Source organism: Saccoglossus kowalevskii, chromosome 9, assembly GCF_978046115.1.
Source record: "Saccoglossus kowalevskii chromosome 9, keSacKowa6.1, whole genome shotgun sequence".
Lineage (NCBI taxonomy): Eukaryota > Metazoa > Hemichordata > Enteropneusta > Harrimaniidae > Saccoglossus > Saccoglossus kowalevskii.
This window is the reverse complement of record NC_140649.1, coordinates 30969650-30996666: the sequence shown is the minus strand read 5'-3', so window position 1 is coordinate 30996666 and position 27017 is coordinate 30969650. Positions and strand designations below refer to the sequence as shown.

At 34.7% G+C, this 27017-nt stretch overlaps 2 protein-coding genes across 2 annotated transcripts in view; one reads left to right on the top strand and one right to left on the bottom strand.

Annotated features, from left to right (window-relative positions):
* Positions 1–1976: 1976 nt before the first annotated feature.
* LOC102807412 (mitogen-activated protein kinase kinase kinase 1-like) lies at positions 1977–22693 on the bottom strand. Its single transcript, XM_085503398.1, has 18 exons — positions 22163–22693; positions 20175–20307; positions 15087–15263; positions 14331–14390; positions 13982–14194; positions 13444–13715; positions 12961–13082; positions 12400–12620; positions 12037–12279; positions 11371–11492; positions 10406–10497; positions 8627–9855; positions 8350–8493; positions 7400–7562; positions 6931–7062; positions 6275–6417; positions 5195–5326; positions 1977–5018 (listed from the first exon to the last, which is right to left on the bottom strand). The coding sequence occupies exons 1-18, from the start codon at positions 22417–22419 to the stop codon at positions 4872–4874; spliced, it is 4002 nt and encodes a 1333-aa protein (XP_085359524.1). The 5' UTR covers positions 22420–22693; the 3' UTR covers positions 1977–4871.
* A 2606-nt stretch (positions 22694–25299) lies between these two features.
* LOC100376789 (uncharacterized) overlaps positions 25300–27017 on the top strand; it is a 49915-nt gene continuing 48197 nt past the window's right edge. The window contains exon 1 of the mRNA XM_002739110.4: positions 25300–25590. The gene's annotated coding sequence lies outside the window, so the exon portion shown is untranslated. The remainder of the gene's footprint in view (positions 25591–27017) is intronic.

The following is a 27017-nucleotide window of genomic DNA, read 5'->3' as shown; positions in this document are numbered from 1 at the left end:
GACGATCAGAATTAATGTATGGGTACCAGAAAAATAGCTAGGCTTTGTAGCTGCTTCTGGTACACGTCATCGTTATTTATATTCGATACAGTTAAATCAAAGATAGTGTCTTCGGTTGAATCATGGAGGCAGCTCCATGGTCGAATGGACAAAACAAGGATGTTTATCTCTGGTTCATTATTCAGGGGAAACCCTATTTTTTACAATACATATTTGTTTCATGTGTCCAATTTCCTTACCAATTACAGTTCCGGATTACAACAATCTTATTTCTGGGTTTAGGTTCAAATACAGAGGAAGAACTACATAACTTTCTCAAAAATCCATTTTTTTGCAGAAATATCAAAACTTCATATTGTAATAAATACACAATCACGCACACTCACTGATTGGGTTAAATTCACAGCTCACATTACAACAGTTCCATCGATCTTTGTTTCATGCTCATTGTTCTAATCATGGTGTTTATTTCTGGTGGAGGACAGTTTTCATCTAACATCCATTCTCAGCATTTTCTCGCGAATACTTTTTTGTCGATATTTACTAGGAAAGTACTCTTTCTTTGTCGATATTTACTAGGAAAGTACTCTTTCTTTGTCGATATTTACTAGGAAAGTACTCTTTCTTTGTCGATATTTACCAGGAAAGTACTCTTTCTTTGTCGATATTTACTGGGAAAGTACTCTTTCTTTGTGCTGAACTGTCCATGTTTCTTTGTTTAAAACAATACCCATTTATGATTAAAGTCGTTATCTGCAGTTCCTAGTAAGCGGATTGTGTTTTAGAAGTAGTTTGTTCTCACATGATCCAACTTTCCACTCACTATTTAAACATTCAGGATTCTGCCCAGCTTGATTTGAGTGCCGGTTGCTCATTAATATTCATGAGCTAATTAATATTCATTTTCCATTCTACTAGCTACGAATTAACTACTTTAATTATTTCAACTTTTATTTATTTCAAATATTCCAAGGTTACATTGGGCAATTTTTTGAGCAGTAACACCCAGGATTTGATTCAGCGATTTCCATTGAGCTAAGTAAGTGATTTCAGATGGAATGTATCATGTAGTACATACGTCAGCTGTGATAATTACAGGTCATTCGTCCACTGTCCTATACAAAAGAGTTCCCACACTGTGACACACACAACTCTCAATGGGGCAACAAAAAATTAAAATTTGTTAAATTCGCAATATAACTTTATTGGAGTACTCCTCTGCCGCTATCATTAAACTTTTTTTGGGCCTCAGTCAGGTAAGAGTCCTACCAGACCTCAGCCACCAACCTGTCTGTTCATTACCGACAGTGTTCTCATCGTTATACTCTAAAGGATACTGTAAAGGGGGTAATTATTCACTGTGTTTTAATTTGGCTTATTTCGCTGACTGGAAAAATGCGCTAAATTGAAACACAGTGAATATGTAAAATTTAGCATAGAACACATTATCTAAATGACGAAACTGTGAATTTAAAACCCACTGAATATGCCTGAAATGGTAAATCAGTGAAATTTAAACCCAGTGAAAATTAGTCATTTTACAGTATACTGCTATCACCTCTACAAGTATATGGTAAAATAGTTCAGTAGTGAAGTCACTCATATATACTCTCACTGAAGTAAGAGGCTCTTCTTGTTCTCGAAAGTTATTTACATTGTAGGTATTTTTGACTAAGAGATAACCTCTCCAGTAGTCTCAAAATAAAATGAGCGAGGCTAGAACAACCACTTTAAATATATTTTTTTTTTAAAGCTAAAAAAGCATCATTTTAACATATTTTATGGTTTAAGCTTGTTTTGAGAATAATATAATTGCAATGTGAGAATTTTAAAATCTGCTGTATGTTGATTCAGGTTGTTCATTTCCGGTCGTCCTTGCCTATGATACCAAAGCCATAATGCCTATTTTACTACACATAGACAGAAAGACAGACACACACATGCATGCATGCATGCACACACACACAAAATATGAATGTAATTTAAGTTTTTCATTTTAATTACATAAAACAATATATAAAACAGGGAGGGGGTAATATTTACAATCAATTGGAAACTACATGTACATCCTTATTGCTAAAATCTCTTCATCTGCTTAAAATTAGAAACATGATTTGGTTTGATAAAAGCACAATTAGGCAGAATATACAGCAAACTAAACATACAGGTAAAACATCTACAGAACAAAAAATAAAAATTTTACATTTTCATTTTCTAGAATTACAGTACACAGCATGCATGTACATGACATTCCGCTCCCTGTAATAGTTGCTTGGCAACACATCTCGGCCTCATTTGAATAAAAACATATGTGGGGTAATGTGGCCAGATTATCATATTTGCTATATTACAATTGCATATGCAATGGTAGTGCACTCAACACAAAAATTACATTTTTTTTACACTGAATCATACAAAAATATGACTTATTTTGACAATAGATACACCTATGTCATTAATGACATAGAGCACATACGCATTCCCAAGACACAAATATTTTTTTGACAGATCTGGTCATAATTGGAAAAATAAATAAATCAAAGTATTTTTCACCTGATCTTATGAATGAGTGAATGGCCCAATCTCTCATTTCTTAATTTAAGATAAAATAAACTACATTTGTGTCATACTGTAAAATACTTTATTTTAGCAGGAATTAATTTTTGCTGAATAGAATTTTTGGGTGTTTTGTATGGAATTTATTTTCACTGATTTTTGATGAGTTGAATGTAAAATATAGGAAAAGGGTCTATTCACTGGATTTTATTTTCACTGAACGAAAGTAGCGAAAATAAATTTGAAGCAAAAATAAAGTATTTACAGTAGCTCACAATGTTAAAAATTAATGGAATGCGAATGCCTACAACAGTTCTGACAACTTTGGTCCAACCTTTGTGGCTGGTAACGTTTCCTCTAGCTAAATAAATACAAATACCATAAAATTTACAAACTTTTTTTTGTATTATTAGAAAACTACTATGTACAGTGCTACAATTATTTTTTTTCAAGAAAATATAGTTTTGTTTTTCATATACATACTATGGATTCGTTATTTTGAAATCATTGCAAGGTTTAAAATTTTTCTTGACAAAACGTACATGATCCAGCATGCATTGTGGTGATTTAAAACATCACATAAAAATATTGTTTACAGCAACAATAAGGCAAGAATGGGGTATAACAAGGTGACTGTTTAATAAGGCAATTCTTTAGTTCAAATCCCATTTAGTTTTCCCCTTCAAACAACTATATCTGGTAAGTTTTAATGTGATCTATATTTGGTCTTGGATATGTGACTTTTTTCAATATAGAAATATTTTTTATAAGAATAATATTAAAGGCAAGATTGGGTTGAAACAAGGTGATTTTTTGAAACTTTTGAATATTGAATTGAAAAATTTTTGAATATGCTTTATAATTTTGTGTTGATTCTTTTCATTTAAAAATATTGTTTATAACAATAGTAAGACAAGAGTTGGGTTGAAACAAGGTGTTTTTATAAGGCTATATTTTCAAATTAAACTCCAAATGTTTATTATTTCTTGCCCAAACTATGTTGGGTAAGTTTTCAATGTGCTCTATATTTAAATTTTGGACAAAAGGAATAAATTTGTCGTTGTTTACAAGACAATTCAGTAAAAATGCAGATGATGACAAAGCCATAATAATGTGTTCAGTGAGAATGTTTCAGGAACATTTAATTCTGGTGAAAACAGACGTAATTTTAGGTCTATATGTTAGAGATGCATGCCTCATAATAGAGGAAACATTGTGACAAATCTTGATTGTTTTAAAACACCAAATAAAAACTTAACAGTACTGGACTTAAGTAGACGGAAACCTTATATTAAAATTAATCCAAAACTCTTTTCACACATGTTAATAAATTTGTTCATACTGGAATTTTTGTCAAAGAGATAATCCACATATCTCATTAGCATAATACATTGTATTATAAGAATTACTAATATAAAGGTTCCAATGAAATAACATTGGCTTTGCAGCACAATGAAATGGAATGAAGATATCAATCATGCTACGTTAAATTGGAGACATGATGGTACAGGAATTAAAGGCACAGTGTGAGGGGATGGGATGAATTCAAAAATTAGATGATGGAATGACAATTATAAATCACAAATGTTAATTTTGATTATCTTGAAGAGAAAAACATTTCTTGTAACCTCATATTAGAGTAGATGATAATGTTCACACACATCACATAAGAGTGATGTTTGATTTCTATTTCGTGAACAACAAGGATATGATGCTGAAGTCCAGGCTCCAACGATGGTACAACCACCAGAGTAACAGCATCAGTTGGCATCTGTCAAGAGGAGTGTACTGAAGCAGAGTCATCGTGTATATGCAAGTTATATCAGCCAAGTTTTATTGAAAGCAGCTGATTCAGATCACAGCTGATACAAAACCTGTTGATGCGATATCTGCTACAGTTCACGGTTGATGAGATACCCGCTACAGTTCACAGTTGATGAGATACCCGCTACAGTTCACAGTTGATGCGATATCCGCTACAGTTCACAGTTGATGCGATATCCGCTACAGTTCACAGTTGATGCGATACCTGCTACAGTTCACAGTTGATGCGATATCTGCTACAGTTCACAGTTGATGCGATATCTGCTACAGTTCACAGTTGATGCAATATCTGCTACAGTTCACAGCTGATGCGATACCTGCTACAGTTCACAGCTGATGCAATATCTGCTACAGTTCACAGCTGATGCAATATCTGCTACAGTTCACAGCTGATGTGATATCTGCTACAGTTCACAACTGATGCAATATCTGCTACAGATTGCAGTTGATGAGATACCTGCTACAGTTCACAGGCAAATAGTTGTTAAGGTTCACAACCTTGTAAACACAGCATGTTTAAGTAGTTCTTTAGCTGAGGGTCTGTCCTCAGGGGCATGCTCCAGACAACGTAAACCCAGATCACGCAGCGCTGGTGAAATACTATCTGGTATTTTGGGTGGACCTTTGGTTGAGGCAATCTGGGTAAAAATAAAACAAGGATAAATACGATTACAAATGTTGAAACTTTATATACCGAAACAACATCCCAAGACAATCAGGAGACATAAGTTTAATGATCAAAGGCGCAGACAGTATTTAGGTTTGTTACAAGACATGAAATCACAAAATTAAAGAAAGCTTATCAATAATTTACCTTAAATATTAATGCCAGATGATTAGAGAGCACCTCACCATTCCATGGTGGTTTTGATGTAGCCATTTCAACTAGACAGCAGCCAACACTCCAAATATCACAACTTCTGCCATATGTCTCACCTCGCAGCACCTGAAATGAGAAATGAGAAATGTTTGATAAGCCAATCATACTACAACAAATAAATTTACTGAATTATATTTATTCTGGTATAAAAACAAAAAAACTCAAGAACACACAAATTGTCATAATTATATGAAAATGTTCCAAATAAAAGTTGGTGGGAAAGTGGGTGTGGTTACTACGATATCTATGATAATTCCAATAATTACTTAGTGTACACAACACAGAAAATGATGTTCTTACTATGCCAGGGTTAAACCATGTTAGCTATCGTCCTTAGGGGATTCACCTCAAAATTTCCCCTTTCAGAATATTTTTTGGGGAAAACTGAGACAATTTTAGGGTTAAATGATGTCAGCGTAACCATTAGAGTCAGATGTTCGTGGTTACTCATACTACGTAACATAGAAGTGTTGAATACTCCATGATGAGGCGAAATAAAAGTACGCTGTATGAGTCAGTTATTAGTCATTTAACAATTTGTTATTGATTAGGTTCAAACTAAGAGATATTTTGTAATTGATGGTATTGGGAATACAATGATGCACAACTAATTCATTATTCAAACCATGTTTCAAACTAAGAGATATTTTGTAATTGATGGTACTGGGAATACAATGGTGCACAACCAATTCATTATTCAAACCATGTATGCAATTCTTACATTTTCTGTTTTTTTTTTTATATTTCTAATTTTGTTGAGCAACTGACCAAAACTAATTAATGCACAAATATTGACAGCATATATGAGTATAGGTATAGACTGTAATCGTTCTATTTAATATGCTGAACTGTCCCACTGACATAGTAATGCTAAACTGGGCATAGGAGTCTAAAAGACAAAAAAAAGACATTTCTTATGACATTAAATACTAGCAGGGCACCCTGATAGCAATATGCAAGAAAAAGGATTCTCAGCTTGTTAGCCAATAGAGTGGATTGTTATATAAAACTTACCTCAGGTGCCATGAAGGCAATTGTACCGAGTAGTTGTCCCTGAAATTCTCCAGTCATGGTTGACTTGGCAACCATTCTAGCTGCAGCACCAAAGTCAGCAACTCGTAAATGATGCCCAGTACTGTCTAGTAAAATATTAGCACCTAAAATATAAGAAGGTAAACTTTATTCACATTGGATGTAGATTCCAGATTCAGACTCAGATTCCATATTCAGAATCAAATCCAAGATTCAGACTCAGATTCTATATTCAGACTCAGATTCCATATTCAGACTCAGATTCTATATTCAGACTCAGATTCTATATTCAGACTCAGATTCCAGATTCAGACTCAGATTCCATATTCAGACTCAAATCCAAGATTCAGACTCAGATTCCATATTCAGACTCAGATTCAGACTCAAATTTCAGATTCAAACTCGGATCCCAGACTCAGATTCTAGAGTCAGAGTCAGTCCCCAGATTCAGAGTAGGAAAACAAGCTTTTCGACATCATCTATCACAATAACATGATCAGCCACATGGTTGGGTGTTTTGAATGAATCTTCTCAGCCTGAAGATGAAATTAAAATATCCTTCATATCCTTGAGATTCTTACATAAACTCTAAATGTGAAGCTGTCACAAAATTGAAAGATTGCCAGCAATGCTCCTACCTTTGAGATCTCTGTGAATGATTTGATTGTCATGGAGATAAGCTATCCCATGTAGAATCTGCTGCATGTATCGGATGATGACTGGTTCTTGGAAAGCCCCATATCTTTCCAGTAGTGATGACACTGAACCACCTAGATTGATAGAGAAAAACACTTGACAGATTAATCATGAAAATCATACAAAATCAACTGAATAGGAACAAACCTTTTAAAATATAATTAAAATAATTATTCAAATACATGTAGATTAATATTTAAAATGAACTGAAAGGAGATGTGTCAGCAAATATAATTGTATATGAAATGGTATGCACTCGTGACATTTAACAGAGAAGGCGACAGCTGGTAGGAATTAATGAGATGAACAGAGAACAACATGTCATATAGACTACGAATAATGTGTGTATTGTGAATCATCTAAAAATAGCAGCCTGGATAAAATATTAAACTAATAATCGGAAAAACTAACCTGGCATCCATTCCACAAATAGATTAAAGTGAGCACCTTGCTGCGTAGCACCAATCAGTCGAGTCACATTCGGATGGTCTATTCTTGCCATCATGCAAATCTCTTCCAATATAGCAGACACTACTTTCTCTTGATCAGGCTTAGAATTTCGGCAAAAGGAAACCTGGAGGTAAGAAATAACAAACCAACGAATGAATTAAAAGCATAATATAAAAACAATCAATAAAGTTTGGTGATCATGGAAATCATTCGTAAATTCGAAATACTATAAAAAGACAAAACTGCATATAAAATGTGTAAAAGGAGGGAGCAAAAAGTTTGGTGAGAGTGACAGCACACCCAAAATCTTCAGTGGTGATTGCATGCAAAAATAGCTATATAGCCGACATACATACAATATAGGTACGCCCCACCCCACGCCACGCCACCCCACCCCACCCCACCCCACCCCTGTTTACAGCAGCATTTGCTAAATTTTTAAGGCAACATTTTGAGTGAAGATAAGCCTCCAAGAGACACAGCAGGGTTTTTTCTAAACCGGGGATTAGGGGCACAGCACCCTGATACTTACGGCTGGCGCCCTCTTACCGATTTAACTTTCAAGTCATAAATATATTTCTTGAGCCACACACTTCCGTGCTACCGTAACAACATGAAATCTTTCTCAAATATATTTTTCTCTGTGAAAACTTCCCAACAACACTAACTGACAATGTGTCTGGACACCAAATACACTAAAATTACTCCAAAAATATTTCAATGGCGATAGATACACCATTAAAAACTGCGCAGAAACTTTCTGATATGGAGTTTCCAAGTCGATCCACCATGTTGCTCCGCTCCCTCGCCTGTGTGTGCTGCCTCTTGTTCATTTATTCTAAAAAAAAACCTGGATACAGCATTGACATTCAGGACTAGATTACATTCAACATGCAACAAAAGCAACTTACCTGTTTTACAGCCATAATTGTCCCTGATTTGATGTCCCTGGCTTGATAACATGAGCTGAACGCACCCGACCCAATCATTGGACCCTTTGTCCAGTGTACTTTTTCGAGGTAGACATTTCCCTTATCAGTTTCATCTCCTTTTCCCTGAAAAGCAGATTTTAGATTTTAAAATTTTAACTTACAGTGTAACTTCCAAAACGATTGCAAATGTTATTCAAATACAATTTAATTTTTCTGTATTTTTTTTTATATTTCAAAATCAAATAATTGTCGTTACCTCTGGTTGTACATGAACTGTGAACTCATCTTCATCTTCACTTGACAAGCCAGGAACTATTGGTAATGCAGTCTGGGAAACTGATGATTTCATAGCAATGGCTAATGCTTCAGCCTCCTCAGCTTCCACGGTCGCTTGGCAACAGTGCAACTGTGTTACATCCTCCTTGTACTTAGGATGATGTTTTGGTGAACTTGTAGCAACTTCAGTTTTGAAGGAAACGGCTTTGTCTGTGGGTGACATTGGTGAGAAGACAGATGATAAATCGGATAAGTCCTCAGTAGTGTCAGATGCTCTGTCCTGAGATTCATTTCGTTCTAGCATTTGTTTATTTTTACTTCCACAGACAGGCATACTCTCCGTTCCAAAATGAAAGTTTGAGGGCCTAGAAAGCCTTGATTCTTCCTGAGCTGAGGCTTCTGTTTTGCTAGGCTTAGGGACCCTTGTTTCTTCCTGAGATGAGGCCCCCTTGCTAGTGGATGGTTGCTGGGCATCAGTCCTTTTCCGGGTGTGGGAGTGTGATTTCCTTTCCTTTGGCGTTGGCGGTGGGGTTAATATACCTTCAGAAACTGATGTGATGTGCGTATCATATAGTTCGTTATGCTGTAGGCTTCTCCTAGCAATGTTAACAAGATGGTCAAGTTCCAAAGTGTTCTGGGGGGACACATCCGGTGAGTTGCAATGAGGAGTGTCAGCTGGAGTTGAAAATGGCGTCAAGGGTCCGCTAAAATCATCATCGCCACTTTGCAATCTGGCTGCTCGTTCACGTTCATTTTGGTACTCTTCATTTATCGCTAATAAGCGCCTTTTCATACGTTTGCTTGGTGTTGCTGGCAGTTCCTCCAGCATCTCAAATGCGCGCCCAAAGACCGCAGATGAATGCACAACTTTATGAGAGATATTCACAAAAATCCGCTTGGCATATTTAGCCACTCTGCAATGTGCATTTGTGATTGCTGGTAACGTGAAACGCAAAATGGAAAACAAGAATTCCTGATTTTCATAACGTATATCAATAACTTCAGATGAGTCATCAAACGTAAATGCACTGCTCACTCCATTGTTTATCATGGTACCCAAGGAGAATTCATGAGAAAATTCATCCAAAAGTTTGTCAACCACATAGAGTCGTCCTAGCAACCACTGCCAAGTTGATGAGGTAGTACACGTATTCTGTGATGTCATGATGGTGGACATCACAAACTTTACACTTCCAATTCCTTCAGGACCTGGAAACATTAGAGAAATAAACAGTATAATAAAGTTGAATTTTTGTCAGCTGAGTCAATATACAGATTCTACAAAATCTGACAGATGTCATATGCCGTGGGTAAAACACATTTTTCCTGGGACTGAAAAGACTAATACAGTTAATTCGTTTTACTTTCACATGAGACAATCCTTTGCAAATTTCACAAATCAGTGAAAATCATGACAATTTGTAGCAGTGACAATTTTTCTGGGTTTTATAACATGGAGTCTCATTGACTTTCACAAAATTTTGTTTTTACAAACGCTGTACAATCCTGAAATTGCTACATTTTTTAGCAGTGAAAATCAAACAGTTCACAGTGTACAGTTTTGAGAAAATCTCAATCAGTATACATATGCTGAATATAAAATCATCACTAAATATTGACAAAACAAATATACCAATGTTTTTTTGTGTGCAAATTATGGTGCAAATTTTATTGGTTCTTTGAATAATTTCTGCACCAAATGAATGACAACCATAGTAATTATGTCCTGTCTTCAGATAAATATTATTGGTAGACTCACCTGGATTCAGTATTTCTCTACCAATCGCCAGTTCACCTTGCTGACCCCGACATAACTCTACAAGCGTGGATATTGATAACTGACTTGTACGTCTGCAAAATATAAATAATATCAGAGGTACATTACTTGGGGTTTGCAACGTGCATAGTACTGTATGGTGACATCATGCCAAGATCCCATTCAAGTCTCATCTCGTAGATAGCGAGACTGATGCTACTACCTTCAGGCATGACTTAGGCGGTTTGTAATAAAACAATAAAACATGTATTACCAAATTCATAGTGAAAAAATTTAATACATCGAAAATGTACAGAAAATATAGTTATCGTAATTCGCCATATTGTGAACAGCTATTTTGATCCACCTGGACATCCCAGTATCCTAGTTACCTCGGGCATGCGCATTTGCATTTTTCTGAGTTGGAACGCTTATGCGAGAGCGAGATTGAAACTGGATCTTGGTATCATGTCACCGTAGTTGCAAACCCCATGTAATGTACCTCTGATAATATACATATTTAATTAAGTACAATTCAATTGTATTTTATATTATATCATCTGCAACTCTGGGGCTGAGGCGAGGTGAGTTTGTTGAGATTATTATTGATCACATGTGGTATCGAATTACTCATGGAATTCAGATAATCAGAAATTTAAATATCGGTATTCATATTTTTCATGAGAGATACACGCACTAAACCCATATACACATAATATAATGTCGTTTGTAACGAGGTCAGAGGTCAATTATTAACGCAAGATTACTTAATATAATGATACAATAATATCCATAAATCCTGTTTTTTAGCAATTTAATCAGAATTGTGTTTATATACAATGAAAGAATAGTAAAATTAAGATTATTTAATAAATGATATAATAATATTCATAATTTCTGTGTTTTAAAGCATGTGTCAGAGATTGCAATAAATTATTGCAAAAAATTGTTGTATGTAAGTAACGTACCGGTTACCGTCGGCACATTTGAAGAGAATTGCCGCAATCACTGGTTTCAGGAAAGACTGTAAGCGACATTTCTGTTGCTCATCTCGACAAGGCAAATAGGCTAGCATAGTACGCACAGTTCGCTGTAAATAAAAGAAAACATTCAGAACTCTGTACAATTCATTCTTTCCATACAAACTAAATAACATAACAGAAAATTTGTAAACTACATTTGTACTACATTTATACATTATATTGTTATATTGTGGTTGCGTTTTTTCAAAAAAGAAAAACAATTCTAAAGCAGGCAAAACTAAATTTGAGAGATAAAGAGGATAAAATTAGAAAAAGAGCAGGAAAGTTTTTGAGATACCTCATATGAGACTAGTAAGTGCATGTATTGAAGACTACCACCTTAAGACTCAACACAGCATTGTTAAATGCTCAATATGGCCTGAGAGAAAGTGATCAGAGACGGGGGAAAAAATATAGAAAGATAGATTTAGTAAGGGTTAGTTGCAAGAGAAGAAACAAAAAAAGCAGCAGACATAGAAGAATACATGTAGTTTGGTGAGTATGTTATTAGGAAGCACAGAGTCAACAAAGATGTTTCTTGCCAAATATCGCTATTCATTCAGCTCATCCAGCCATTACACATACACAGAGTGGCAGAGAGTTAGAACTCACCAACGCAGTGACATAGACTTTATACACTGGATCTGAACACATCATAGCGAGTATGTTACAACATGTCTCTAATACACTGTTAGTTGTAGACTGTCTGGCGGCCGTTACGTTGGCCCTGGCCCGTCCTTCACCTACACCGGGAAGTAATGCCCCAACGACATCGCGTGACAGATGGTGTAATCCCGTCTCTCTGGTAACCCAGTTTCTCGAAAACAAACAGCATACAAGGTCAGAACCGAAAACCTAATAAGAAAATCGAAAATACATACTATACCATTCTGTTTTAATTCAAACCACATAACGACAAATTCTGCTAGTTTTTCACTACACAGACACAAAAATATACTATACTGCAGAATTTACCTCAATCCACGGTTGTGCCTTAGGAACATGCTCCAATGGAATCGATTCTGCTTGAGGTAGAACAACCTCCGCGGGTGCTGGGGATGATGACCTTGTGTTTGGTGGTACTGTGACGGCCTCAGCTTGGGAATCGCTATCACTGAACTGTCCTACTAGATTCCAGCTAGCACGACACAGTGGACATATTAGCAATTCCTTTGTTCGTCTGCATTCATCAGCCCCTGGATTATGACATGAAAACTTTCAGAACTTTGTAGATAATCTGAAACACCCTTCTTCTATTTAAATTTATGCATGATACAAACGAAGATGCTAGTAGATAATACTGAATCTGGGTCAAAGGTATAAAACCCTACAACAATCCCATAAAATGTACATGTATTGAATTATATACACAAAATCAGATTTGACCTTCATATTTTAAAGGAGAGTGCATACCAAAATAAAGGGTTCGTTATCCCTGATACAAAAATGCTCCGAAAAAGACCCAAGATAATAAATACCGCTGATTGAAACCAAAAAACGTAACTCAATCAGTTCTCAATCATGCTTGATACTTACATATAGCGACGCAGTGATGATGTAGCTTGTTATGGCAGCCATCTTGACATACCACTAAACTTTCCCCTTCTATCATCTCCAGTAGACATATTGGGCAAACTTCTTCATCATCTTTAGTACTACTGTGAAAATGAAATAATATATCACACATACATGAACACCAATGTTTATGTATTTCTATTTCAATTGTTTTTGTAACTTTTAGTCAAAATAAACAAAATTCTCCATTGGCTATACATCATACTCATAAAAAAAAAAAAAAAAAATGAAACATTTACGCAGGTTTATTTTGTGAAATGTAACAAAACTTTGACTTTGGCATTCGTACAATATTTTCACTTTATTGTTAACGTATTGAACAAACAAACCTTCATCAGTTACTGTCCACAGCATTCCAGAATTTTGTAAATAAATCATCACATAGTGGACAATACCAAAAAGTGTTTTATATATGATTTAGCACAAAGTGAAGGATAAATTTACCTTTGTTCGCTGTTTGGTGTTGATAGGGTCTCACTTGCATTGCTATTGTCTTTACTTGATCCTGAAGACTTATTATTTTTGAAAGACGTAGACCGTGACAACTTTTTGAGAAGTGATTTTCTCCTTGCATGGTACTTTTGAAAAAATGCTTCAACTTCAAAGTTTTTCAGTTCACGTGACCATAGCAATGGGTCACTGTCAGTGACTTGGAATACCCGTAGCATCACAAACAGCAAATGAATACAGTGGGATCCTTTCCCGCAGCTGCATTTCTACGGAGATACACAAAATTAGGAAATAGTCATTTGGTTTAAATGCAAAGCATGCTCGGACCAGGACTGTTCCACTTTGAAGCATGTAAGACATACTTTATTTTGGTTATTTTCAATGAACAGCTGATTTTATATTCAACTTGTTAAAAACAAGTGTTTTCAGTGAAAATTTGTTCCAGCTAAAATAAAGAAATTTACAGTAACAGACAGTCACATAAATTAAAACACGCCAGATACATGGTACAAATGAACATCAAATCACTAACCTGAGGTCCAATTATAACTTTAAATTTATTATCCGGCGAATCACCACCAATAGTGAATGAGTTTGGACCATTCTGTTGCAGGAGGTATAGCCTAGCTCTTTGCACCTTTTCTACTTTCTTACGAGCTTCTTCATGTGTAAGAGCTGAGCCACTGTCTCCTCCCTGCGGAGAAGGAGTACGCCGTGAATACGCTGTTGGCGACGGCTTGTTCCCCTGAAATAAGCGGATATAGATTGAGTAAGTCCTTGAATTAAAAATTGTTCATAAGATAGCATTCTTGTGTAACATTTATTTGTTTGCAGAAGTGCAGAATATCAGTCAAATCCATTTTGTTTTTGTGGTTACTTACTGTGGGAGATGATGAACTTCGTCTTCTCGGCAGAGTCGGAGATACCGGTCTATTTACAACCTATCAAAGACAAAAATATATTACAGAGTGATTAAAATAACAACTGAATCATGGTAATTTAGAATACTTCAAATCTAACACGGTGGTCTACTGCTGCCAATCAACATGACTGACAGTTTGGTATTTTTATTTATTCAGTAAAATTATAATTAATAATCAAAATAGTTGAAGAAATAGCAGAAACTTTTCATGTGTTTCTTTTTTACTAGTGATTAGTGGGATTCATAAAATATATATTTATACATTTCAGTATTGTGTAGGCATTATTATTTTGGAGTAGATGGACGCTAAGGAACATTTGGCAGCTATTATCGGTATATTATAGCAACATCTAATTTTGGTAAAAATTGGACACAATCTATTTTCTATAATTGTGAAACACGGGTAATATCTATATGTGATTAAGGACTGGAAAAATAGAATGAAATAATAATACTGCACAGTAAGAGACAGATTTCTCTATGGTAATATGACATGACAAATTACTATAAATGAACCTAGAAGATAAGAAATAACCTGGGATTTCAGATTCTATTTATCCATGTAATTACACTAAGTGCTTTCCAATCACTGATTGACATAATTGTACATTACTGTAACGATCTAGACAAGTGTTATTACTATAATCACATTAATCTCATGTTTCGGTGAAACCTACAAGACCCCCAGCTGAAAATACATAACTGTTTACTATACCTGTCTCGTGAATGGAGACTCTGATGGCGACGGTGGCGGTGTTGTGCGTCGCATACGAGGAATGTGCGAAGAACTGCTAAGCGTGTCTTTAGTACTGGTTGATGAAGACACTGAAGACGTGGTACTGGATAAAACTGATGATGATGACGACGGTGCTGGTGAAGGAGGTTTAGCAATCTGTAAAACAGATACAATATAAATGGGTCAAATATTGAATAAAAGAAAAATGAAACATGATTTATAGTGATTTATAATCTTTATCCCCAGTTGAATTATTTTTTCTGACTGGGTGAACCATTTACTGGGAAAAAAGAACACATGAATACATGAAAACATGTGAAGTAAATCAATAAGACTTTTTTCCCTGTAGTGTCAATTATTTTACAAACTAACCTGAAAATTTGTCATCCTCAAATTAGAAAATCAACCATAATCACTGATCTAAGTTATCCCAGAAACAATACAGAAGAAAACAACAGCCCTACCAGCTGAGCAATCCAATTACAATACCATTCACTGCAAGTAGTGGACTGACATGTCACAATCCCAAAGACAGGTCACTTAACAGCAACCCTTAGTTCTTAATCATACTCCTGGCTGAGTTGAAAGACACATGCCCATCTTCTTGCCACAGCCATAAACTAACATGATCATAATGTAGAGTCAAGTAAAACAACACTGGATGATATATAGAAATTACCTCATTGCTCAACACAGCCAATCACACTTGTATCCCATGAACAAAATATTTTAACTTCACTTGCTACTGAAAAGATTAATTAAAATACCATCTAAACTTATATTTATTATTTCAACAGGGGACTGGCTATCATCTTACTCAACCCAATCACAGCAAATCTCAACAGCAAACAGGTTAGCGGATGTCAGTTACTGATTTTAAAAATGTTGCAAGCTTTGTTTGATGAACAGTATGGATGTCATCTATCCTTGTCATGTGAGGGAGATTTATAAGATAGTAGTAATCCCCAAAAGAGTAGAGCATGTTTTTATTACGTATCGCATTTCACTTGACAATCTGTCCAGCTGTGCATGGCTTGTCATCAACTGACATGGCAACCCTACCAAGGGATGACATGGGAAACCATTCAGACACTAAGCTCCCAAAGTAATTTGCTATCAGAGGTCAAAGTTGAAAGGTCAATTTTATGGGTTAATCTGTGAGTGTTGTGGTCCCATCAGGATGTTGTAACAAACAATGTCCAATAAATATTTTTGGTGGCTAAAAAGTTTCATTTTTTTTCTTCTGAATTTCAGAAATCATTTCAAATATAATATTTAACAAGAAAACAATGTTTTCTCTGAGTTACATGAGATATGCAGATATAGGAGATATATAATAATAATAATAATAAAGATAATTTATTGCATCCTTAGAAATACAGTGTTTCCATCAGTTTATAGCAACAAAAGTAAGATATTAAAGCCGCAAGCGGCGTCACCGGGGCCCAAGCTGATAAGATTCTGTTTCATAATTAATGAGGTCAACATGTTAGACAATCAGATACGAGTAACTTGTATTATCAGTAACATGAGGTCGAAATGAAGTTGGTACCATGTATTTACCTGGTTTGGTTATCGAAATATGGTTTTCAGGATATATAATGAGCCATGTTCTTATGCACAATAATGAGATTACATAATCATATATAGCCAATTCTAATGTTAGTTGCATCTTTCATTCAATGTCTTCATAATGACACTCTTTACATGTCCTGCTCTGCAACAGTGTTTTAGATATGACTGCTTTGCATATTAATGAGTTTACATGATCATATATGGTCATCTGTTATTTTAATCAAACCTCTTGTTCACTGTTGTCATCATAACACAGTATTCATCTTCCTAACTGCAACAGTGTTTAAGATATAATGGTTATGCATATTAATGAAATCACATGACCATATATGGTCATCTGTTCTTTTAATCAAATTTCTTGTTCAACATTGTCATAATGACAAAGGATTCATCTTCCTAACTGCAACAGTGTTTGAGATATGATGGTTATGCATATTAATGAGTTCATATGACCATATATGGTCATCTGTTATTTTAATCAAATCTCTTGTTCACTGTTGTCATGATAACACAGGAATCATCTTCCTAACTACAAAAGTGCTTCAGATATAGCAGTTATGCATATTAATGAGGTTAGAAGCCCCCACCCCATGGGTGCGTAGCCACATGACCTAGCCATATGCCATTCAGGAGAAAGAATGTATCTAAAGAGTAGAATACACGTACAAAATTTTATTCCAATCGGACCAATACAACACATGTAATTGAACAATTTCTGTTTGCGCAATATCCAAGATGGCGGCCAAATCATGTGACTGATCAAAATTATTTTATTTTTCTCATATGGAGCTATGGCCAGAAATATTATTAATGAAAATATCTAGTAGATCGGTTGAAGCAGCTTTAAGAAACAAATGCCCAAACTTTCGGTCATTTTTATTTGAAATCCAAGATGGCGGCCAAACCATGTGACTGATCTCAAATCTTTTTTAGGTTTCTGAAAGAGTTTGATATAGAGATGCCATACAGCAATATTCAGGATAATCCCTCAAGTGTTGCCAGAGTAAAAAACTACTTCCTGTTTAGAAGAAATCTAAAATGGTGGCCAAACCACGTGACCAATCGTAATAATTTTTTTCAAACATAAATGGGATTCATATATAGAAGCTAAATACTACATATGAGAGCATTCTGCTTGGTGGTTCTGAAGAAGAAGATTTTTATATGTTTTTTGCCGTTTTTAGGAAAAACAAAATGACGGGAAAAGTCACATGACCGCTAAAGTTTTTATTGCTGATATCTATTACACATGAGTTGTACTATATACCATAAAAAAATCTAGACGCCTAGACCCTCAGAAAGTGGTCAAACAGTCACTTCCGGTTTTATTTCAATCCTATATGGCTGCCAAACTAATTGACCAATCGAAATTCTGAAAGCATGTTGCACCAGTTCACATTAGGGACTATCAGTATAGAGCATTATCAGATCATTCTGTTCAGCGGTTTTCTCAAACGGCTTGACGAAAAAAGTTACGGAAGAAAGAAAGAAAGAAAGAAGAAAGAAAAAACCGGACAATAAGAATAGGGGCCACGCCTTACAGGCTTGGGCCCCTAATTAAAAAAAAACAAAATAACAAAATAACAATATATATAAAATAACATATATATATATATATATGACAATGTCTAGACTAGTGGGGGCCATTGTGGATCACTATTAAATGCACTTGAAGCATTCTTTTATCATCAGAAGACTGTATCCTGTGCTCCATGCATTCATTATAGACATCTTCCACACTGTACAATGAGTTCACAAACTGTAAATTGCTTTAATTTTACGTGAGACACATTTACATGAATTGTGGAAGTCGATAAAAATTGGAATTTTGTAGCTGGGGTCATACAACATGGAGTGTCAGCGGCTTTTGTGAAATTTTTATCTCCATAAATGCAACTAAAAATCAAGTGGTTTACAGTATTTTAGAAAAACATTGACTATTTTACCAAAACCAATAAAGCAATTATTATGACTTTTGGATTACATGCATATTAAGAGCAGGGATATTTCATAGATGATTTTGAGTTTATGAATGTCATACGAACTGCCCAACATTTATGTGGTTGTCATAGTAACTGTTTACAAGGTTAATAATGGTTTATTGAGACACTCACACCAGCCAATTAGATGAACAAAAAAATCATTATTTGGATTTAATGATAATAATTTCTTATTTTTATTGTAATTCCTGGATAGGCAACTTAGTTTTCTATAATTGTGACCTTGAACCATGCACTAAGAGACTGGAACTCCTTAGGTCACAATTAAAACCATCAGTACCAAGACATATGAGACCCCCTAGGTATCAATAAAGGTGAACATATACCCAGCCATTGTTGTAACTTGCTTGCAGGGGTCATTAGACTATTGAGAGAATAATCCCAAGGATGAATTGACGAATTGTGATTAGATTTTCACTGAAATCTGTTATAGTAATGAAAGCATATTGTATGGCAGCTGACCTTGTTACTTTCATCGTTTACTGTAAACTGATTTAATTTGTGAGAAAAGCATTTTCATGTTGTATCAATAATCATTTTACTGGGTTCTGTAGAGACTATGGCTTAATTTCAGTGAATGCTATAACATATTGGCAGCAATAATTATTCTCCATTATGCAAACAATCAGAGAGCAATTAAAAACAAAAACAATTTATTACATCACAAATGCTAATTAATTAAGCAGAGCTCATGTCAATTATTCTGCCTTATAAAACAGAACATTCAGGTATGGTGGGGGTGGAATGGTAGACTCCTGGTATATGTATGTGACTAAAAATGGCTTCAGAAAATCCAAGATAACTGGGAAGATACCATCACAACAATAGGTGATTATTTTATTATTAACACTGAGTAGGATGAATCATTTTGAAGCATAGTGTAATTTGGGGGTAGGTGGGGATAGTGTATTGCTGACGCACTGTCCCTCAACACTAATTGAGGGACGGTGGCTGACATTACACAAATACACCAATTGACACTAGGCATTCCATCAGAAAAACAATTAGATGTTACACAGCTGCAGCAGTTCATTGACCACAACAACATGCAGTCAATAAATTAGCTAGTCCAATAAAATATAACACTCCTTAGGTATCAATGCAATTTATGTTTTTAGTTCTATGGGTTAAAGTAAACTCCAAATTCCAAAATTCAACAGACCATAAATCAAAGTTAGTTCAATATTGTGACAGGAAAAAGGCTCCAAACTTAAGTACCAGTATCTAATCTGATCAAATACACAATTTCTAGACATTCCCTGCTTATGGACTGAAACACATCATGTACATGGAAATCACTACATAATTAAATAGTCTATGAATCTATGATTTTATAATGCAGAAGTGTAAAAAATCTGAAACCCCCTCCCCATATCCTAGATAGAGATTTTGATAACATCCCTTTAACAGCTCAGCATGACCAAAGAAATGTCTTAGACTTAAGGTGAAAATGACTGGTACATAAGTGGGTACTGAAGACTTAATAACTTACCATGGGACCTTTGATCTTCCTCTTGTCAAGAATTTCTTTCTTCCATGTTGGCATGGAGCGTAGTTTTTCACGTATTTTCTGCTCTTCAAGATCTGTTTTTGCAAGCCTTTTGGTTTCCTTTTCTAAAGTCATTCTGAATGAAAGAAAGAAATGATCAATATTTAATATTCACAAAATAAGATTAGAAAGTGCGTTTCTTCTATATTGTATTCAGAAGGCACGGAGTGATAGTTATTTCCTAAATTTTTCTACAATGTTTACTATATTTTTACCAGGTAACAAGATTTTGTCGGAATACAGAGGCAAAATGGAATGTCCCAAAGTCAAGAGTTGAATCAGTTTGTAGACGGCTGGGGAGAGAGGTCACAAAACAAAAATAGAATTGTATGCGACTGTGTAGGTGGTTTTTACTCAATTTTATTTTGTCTTTAAAAGGGATACCAAGTCAAAATGGAATGTCCCAAAGTCAAGAGTTGAATCAGTTTGTAGACGGCTGGGGAGAGAGGTCACAAAACAAAAATAGAATTGTATGCGACTGTGTAGGTGGTTTTACTCAATTTTATTTTGTCTTTAAAATACGAATTTTATTTTACCAAATTATTTCTCTAATTGTAATAATACGTTTTTAAGATCATTATATAGGTACATTTATCTGCTGTGTTAATGATCGCAGTGAATTAATGTAAATGTATTATTTTCACTGATAAGCAAAATTCGCTAAATTAAATCCACATAAACATATAAAATAACAATAGAACTCATTGTTTTTCTGCCAAATTCGTTAACTTAAAACCTAGTGAAAAGACTCATAAACTAAATAATGAAAAATAAATGCCAGTGAAATCTCTGACTGGCTTAGAGGGCACACTGCTAACAATAATGGGTATTTGTGTTACCGGGTAATCTTATTACCACCCCCCCAATACAAATTTGGAGGACACTTAGTGATTTAATGTACAATGAATCTTTTTGCAACAAATATCTATTCCAGTCAAATGAAAAGTCACTTGGGATTTCATTGTCACGATAAAAGTAAAATTTCAACTAATTAATCAATTTCAGTCAAAATTTGAACAAAAACAGAATTCATAATTGCAATTGGACATATAGTGATATATCATGACATCCAGGTTAAAATCACTGGGAATATGCACTGTAAATTCATAATTCCGTGACAGACAAATCTTTGTAAATTCCATGTGCATGGGAAAATTACCAAATATGTTACATATCAGGAATTTACATTTTTAAGGAATCTCTATGAAAACGCCCATAAATAATGAAATTCCAACTTGAACAAAAGTACAATAGAGATTTATCTGTATGAGTAAGTATGTACTTGAATGGGTAGCATGGCAATGATTCATTTGAAATTATGGTAAAAAAGAACTATTATTGTAAATGTCTGTATTTATACAAGTTTTATTGCTAGAAGTAGTTCTATGCTACAAATAAACAAATATCTGGTGAAATAGGATATATTTAAAGTGAAGTTGTATGAAAGGTGAGCAAGTGGGGAAACTGATGATGTCATTAAAAATAAAACTTACTATTCCAGCTTTATACCTGCCACGCCAAACTAAACGTACTGCTGTTATTTAATCAGACAAGACTATTTCGACATTACAGGTCGCGAACTCTGAATCTGCCAGGGGTACAATATTTAAATCTTAAACTTGTGTGGGTATGCCTATTTATGGTAATGATATCCGGTACGGCACAATAGAAAGGTAACGGGCACACTATGTCTATAAACAATATCACCACACCCAACGCGTGCGTGCGAGCAGCGAAGACTGATGCAGAAAATACCGTGTTGTAAAATAAATTGTAAAAATCCATATTTATAATAAGCATATAAATACATAAACACTGGATATTGTATTAGACTGTCAGAAAACGCAATTGCAATCAAAACACTGTATCTTGTTTATCAAACAATCAGAAAAAAAAAAACGTTATCTCCATCAAATCAAAATGTACCGTACCTGCTCTGAAACTCGGATGATGGTTTCTCTGCGCTAAGTTCCTTGCTTTCAGACGGCGGAGGGGTCAGTGGTCGGACAACCTGTTTCAATTGCTTCCGGACAGCTGCGTAATTCGTCCCGGAGGAAGAATCCCTGCGATCCCGGCTAACGTCAGACAAAACATCCGGCGACGAAGCTCTCGAGTTGGATTCAGACGCCGTGTCCGATGCAGCAACAGGCTGAATAGCGTCGCCGTCAAAGCCGTTACACTCGGTCATATTTGTCGCTGGTGAAGTGAAATTAAGTACACTTATTTATCGAACAGAGTATTCCGGAATACTTCCCAATTACTGACTCATGATTTTCGACAGAAATACGATAATCCAACCTTGTTTGCGATGACAAATGCGATGTTTTCATCAACCGTAACACTACGACATGATTGCTATCTCTCTATCCTTTCAACTATTTTGAGAGGCCTCGTTCTCGTGCCTTTTATATCATGACGTAAGTTGCTATTTTTAGCATCATTTGGGCACGAATGACTACGAGGGCGCTTTTCTAGAAAAAAAGAAAGAAAAACTTGATAGGACAAATCCATTTGTTGAAAAGGGGTAGCGAGCAATGATCTAAGAGGGACAATAATGTCAATGGTTTTTGTCTTTAGGATGGATTCCGAGGACCAATTTCAAACTAAAGTCCCTCAAACATAGCTGCTGTTTTGGAGCACAGCACTTATTATGTTCATCTTCCATAGAAAGAATAATGTCAATAAAGTTATCTTATCTTATCTTATTATTTCAAAAAACTAAGAATGGATAGCAATGAATAGCATTTTTGGAACATACAATAATTGGTTATGTTTGTGTGAACTCATTCAATATCACTTCTATTAAAAGGCGGTGGTTGTCGCGCTGCGCATGTGCTGCTAAACATTGATTTTCCCACAATCCAATGCGTTCCTATAATGAAAATCGCAAGCATGAGCACAGGGAGTTGGACAAACTTATGTATTTTAATAAATTATTAAATAATAAATTGTTATATAACTTTTCTTTTACCCCCCTTCCTGGTATCAATTTAAAGTAATCACTGATCCTTGTTTATACCACTCTTTCCTTTATCACAATCTTCGTTACGCGCTAATGTTATATGCAAATTTTAACGCGCGATGTAGATACGCCCTATATAGTAAATATAATACTATAATAAATGGTATAAACAAGCATCAGTGATTACTTGAAATCGATACCAGGAAGGGGGGGGGGGGTAAAAGAAAAGTTATATAACAATTTATTATTTAATAATTTATTAAAATACATAAGTTTGTCCAACTCCCCGTGGTATGAAGTTTGACCTGGGCGCGACTTGCACTAATTACTGCCACTGACACCTTCAATACCTTCCAATCACCTAAAAAATCCTAATTAAAGCTTGGTAAGGTCTCAGTTTGTACTCGTTGATCTGCACAACAATCAAAGTCGCCATCTTTGTTTATATAAGACCCATATATCTCGCGCATGCGTGGCGCAACAACTACCACCCTTTAATATTATTAGTATTAAAATGATTGTTGTGTCAGTTTGCATCAGAAATGCGTATGTCTATTATATATTGTCATGGATTTGTTATACAATTCAACTCTGTTTCATACAGTTTCAAACGCAAATTCTATTCCTAGGGTTCGATTCCCTCGCCTCTGTTCCACTGCCCAGGTGCCACGATGACCGAAAGGTATTAGCGTATTTACCGTTGAGGGCAGCAAAACGAATGCTATGTCACTCACATATTCTATTCTATTCTATTCTATTCTATTCTATTCTATTCTATTCTATTCTATTTTTATAATCAATACCTTAAGGGGTGGTGTAAGTTCAAGTTGAAAAACAGAGTCTACACAAACAAATTTGAAAAAAAATACAGGAAAAATACAAACTAAGCAACTTTGAAAAGAAACTTAATTTGTATTGTATTCCATGAAAGGAGTCTTACAATTGAAAAAATACTGTGGAGTTAAATATAAACATTACAAAATCTAAATCCATTAATTCCATCAAATAAATATTTAAAGTATGAAATTGAATTGAATTTAAAAAATTCACATCTCACAATAAGACCTGTTTTCAGGGTTTTAAAAGCGTGCCTTAAAATCAAACAACTAATCCATTAGGAAATAAATATTTCAATAAAAATTCACTTTAAAATGTTCGACTCAATGATAAAACAAATTCTTTCATACTGCTGTGAAGTCTGGGTAGGTTATATTGTGAACAATAAAACAAATATTCCATGACCCTCATGTCATGTCATGTCATGTCATGTCATGCTGAAGGCGAACAACAATAATTGCAAGTCTTCTTGAATTAGAGAGACACCCACTAATAGTCTCAATAATTTAAAATATTGGCTGAGAATTGAAACAATCCAAGCTCACAATCCACAAAACAATATCTGGATTATATTAGCATGGAAAGCATATGGAAGGAGGTAAATATTTGAGATACAAATTCCGTATTAAACAAATCACTGAAAAATGATTTACCAACTTTGAAATAAACACCAGAATCAAAATAAATAATGATAATAAGAGAATAAAAATAAATGTCATACGCATAGATTTCTAATTAATCGGAGGAAACATCAGAAACTATTATTACTACAACTTTGGACCTCATTCATTTCCAAAGCTAAATACATTTAAGAACCCTAAAAAAAACATGGACACGGTTAAGTTGACTTATCAACTTGTTGAAAGCTACCTTTGTGTTTTATTGCTGAGTATAAATACAATTATCGATTTATCGATTGATTATAGGGTAACAACATACAACTACGAGGACGCTGTTCAAAAAAGAAAATCTCAGCGCGACAATTCCATTTGTTCAGAGGGTAGTAAAATATAGTTTAAGAGGGACAAACATTTCTATGATTATGGTATATTTCACGAAAAGAAAAAAGAAAATAAGCTAAATCCATTTACGAAAATTAATTACATTATATTTTATTCATATCACGTAAATTGTATACATAATTTTGAAATTCACCTCGATCACTGGGTCGTGGAATAGTATCGTCCCACAAACAACCTAATAAATTTACATGCATAATGATCGACCTGTGTGACATGACAACACGGTCATGTAAATGTTGCCTGTTCACTGAAATAGTGATACACCACCAAATGCAAGAAAACTTTATACGTTGGATCGAGCGAGAAATTTACCATATTTCACCAACACGCCATTTGATGTTTGAGTTACTACGCCCACAAAACGTTTGAAACTGCTGTAGTTGCCAATCAGTGCAGTGAAGCCAACTGCGTGCCGTCGAGCCACCCAGAACTCCTTGACAGGCTCGAACTTCGGAGACCACTGCACGTTGTTTTAATTTGACGAGTGGCGATTGCTTCCCGAAGACGAACTAACGTGTGTGACCCCAACTTTCGTCAGGTAGGTGTACAATATGTAGATTATATATATTTTAATTTGTATGCGACCAAATGGTATCGCCATACAGGCAAAAACTTAAATTTATTGTCCGGAATTATAAAATCGATTTTAAAAGTTTTATCCCACTCCCAGTGGTTTCAGGCGCCTGTGGTTTCAGACACAGGTCAGATGGACGCGTAGTCCTATTTGTTGTGTCTGTACAGATCGAGTAATTTCTTGACTGTAAAATAGGCACTGTGTATTTGAGTAACGATACACTAGCCACGAATATAAGAAATAAGCGACATGGAGTGAACTTCGTTGTTTCAGAAATACACATTCCATCGCGACGTCAAAACAGTCGGTACTAATAATATACGGGGTATTGTACTTGCGGTAACATGGAATCAAGCGATCCATACTTTGTACGTGATTAACCTAAAAATAAATGTACATGTGTGTATTTGCTACTAATCGTGACAATTGTATCGCGATGGACTTTTAACATAATTTTTAAATTTTTTGCCATGGACACGGTAAACAATCGTGACGCATAATTGGGTCAACCAATAGGCCTCAAAGATAATAACTTCCGTGTTCTTTTCAAAACATTTATTTAGAATTTATTGGAAATAATTGTTGTATTTAGCAAACATTCCAATGGCCCACACATGTGAAACATTGCTATAAAACTTACAGACTTATAAAAACGTGTACATTTTTGCTGTATTTATATATAATATTTTAAAATTTACTTCAATGATATAATAATAATCATAGTTAAATAAACTTGTGTTGTGCTTGAAAAATAATTGTAGTTTACTTTAAAAAATTTAACTGTTACCACAATAGTTCTGTTAAAATAATGTTATCTTTAATCAGATTGGAAATATACTATGAATCCATGTTTTATCTGTGTGTGTTATCTGTCTACATCTTACAATCACCGCTATAGTTTTAGTTCAATATTTTTTTAAGACGTTCATTACTTGAAAGTAAAAATTGTGTTATTTAATTAATTTTTTTTACATGTTACATTTCATGATGATAAATTTAATTAACAAATATTAAATTGTAATGAAAATATAATTTCCTTCTTGAGTACATGTATACTAATTAGTAATGAAATAATTATCACCAATTTTTATATTAAATATGTGCACATTATTTATTTTAAAATATTTCTGTGACTGGTAAAAAAAAAAAAATTGTAAAGTTTTTCAAACAAATTTGTACGTGACTTGCAGTATCATTTCTTTTTGAAAGTCCTCTTCTACTTGAACCTTAAAAACTTATAGTGCATTTGGGAAAGTCAATATTGTGTAAAAGTTAATAGTGTTTTATTTTTTGTTGAGGTGCTGTTGTATTTATGTGTTAGCACAGATGTTTCAACCTCTAAACCTTTTGTTAACCCTATTCAAACCGACATGTTGTCACATACAAGTAGT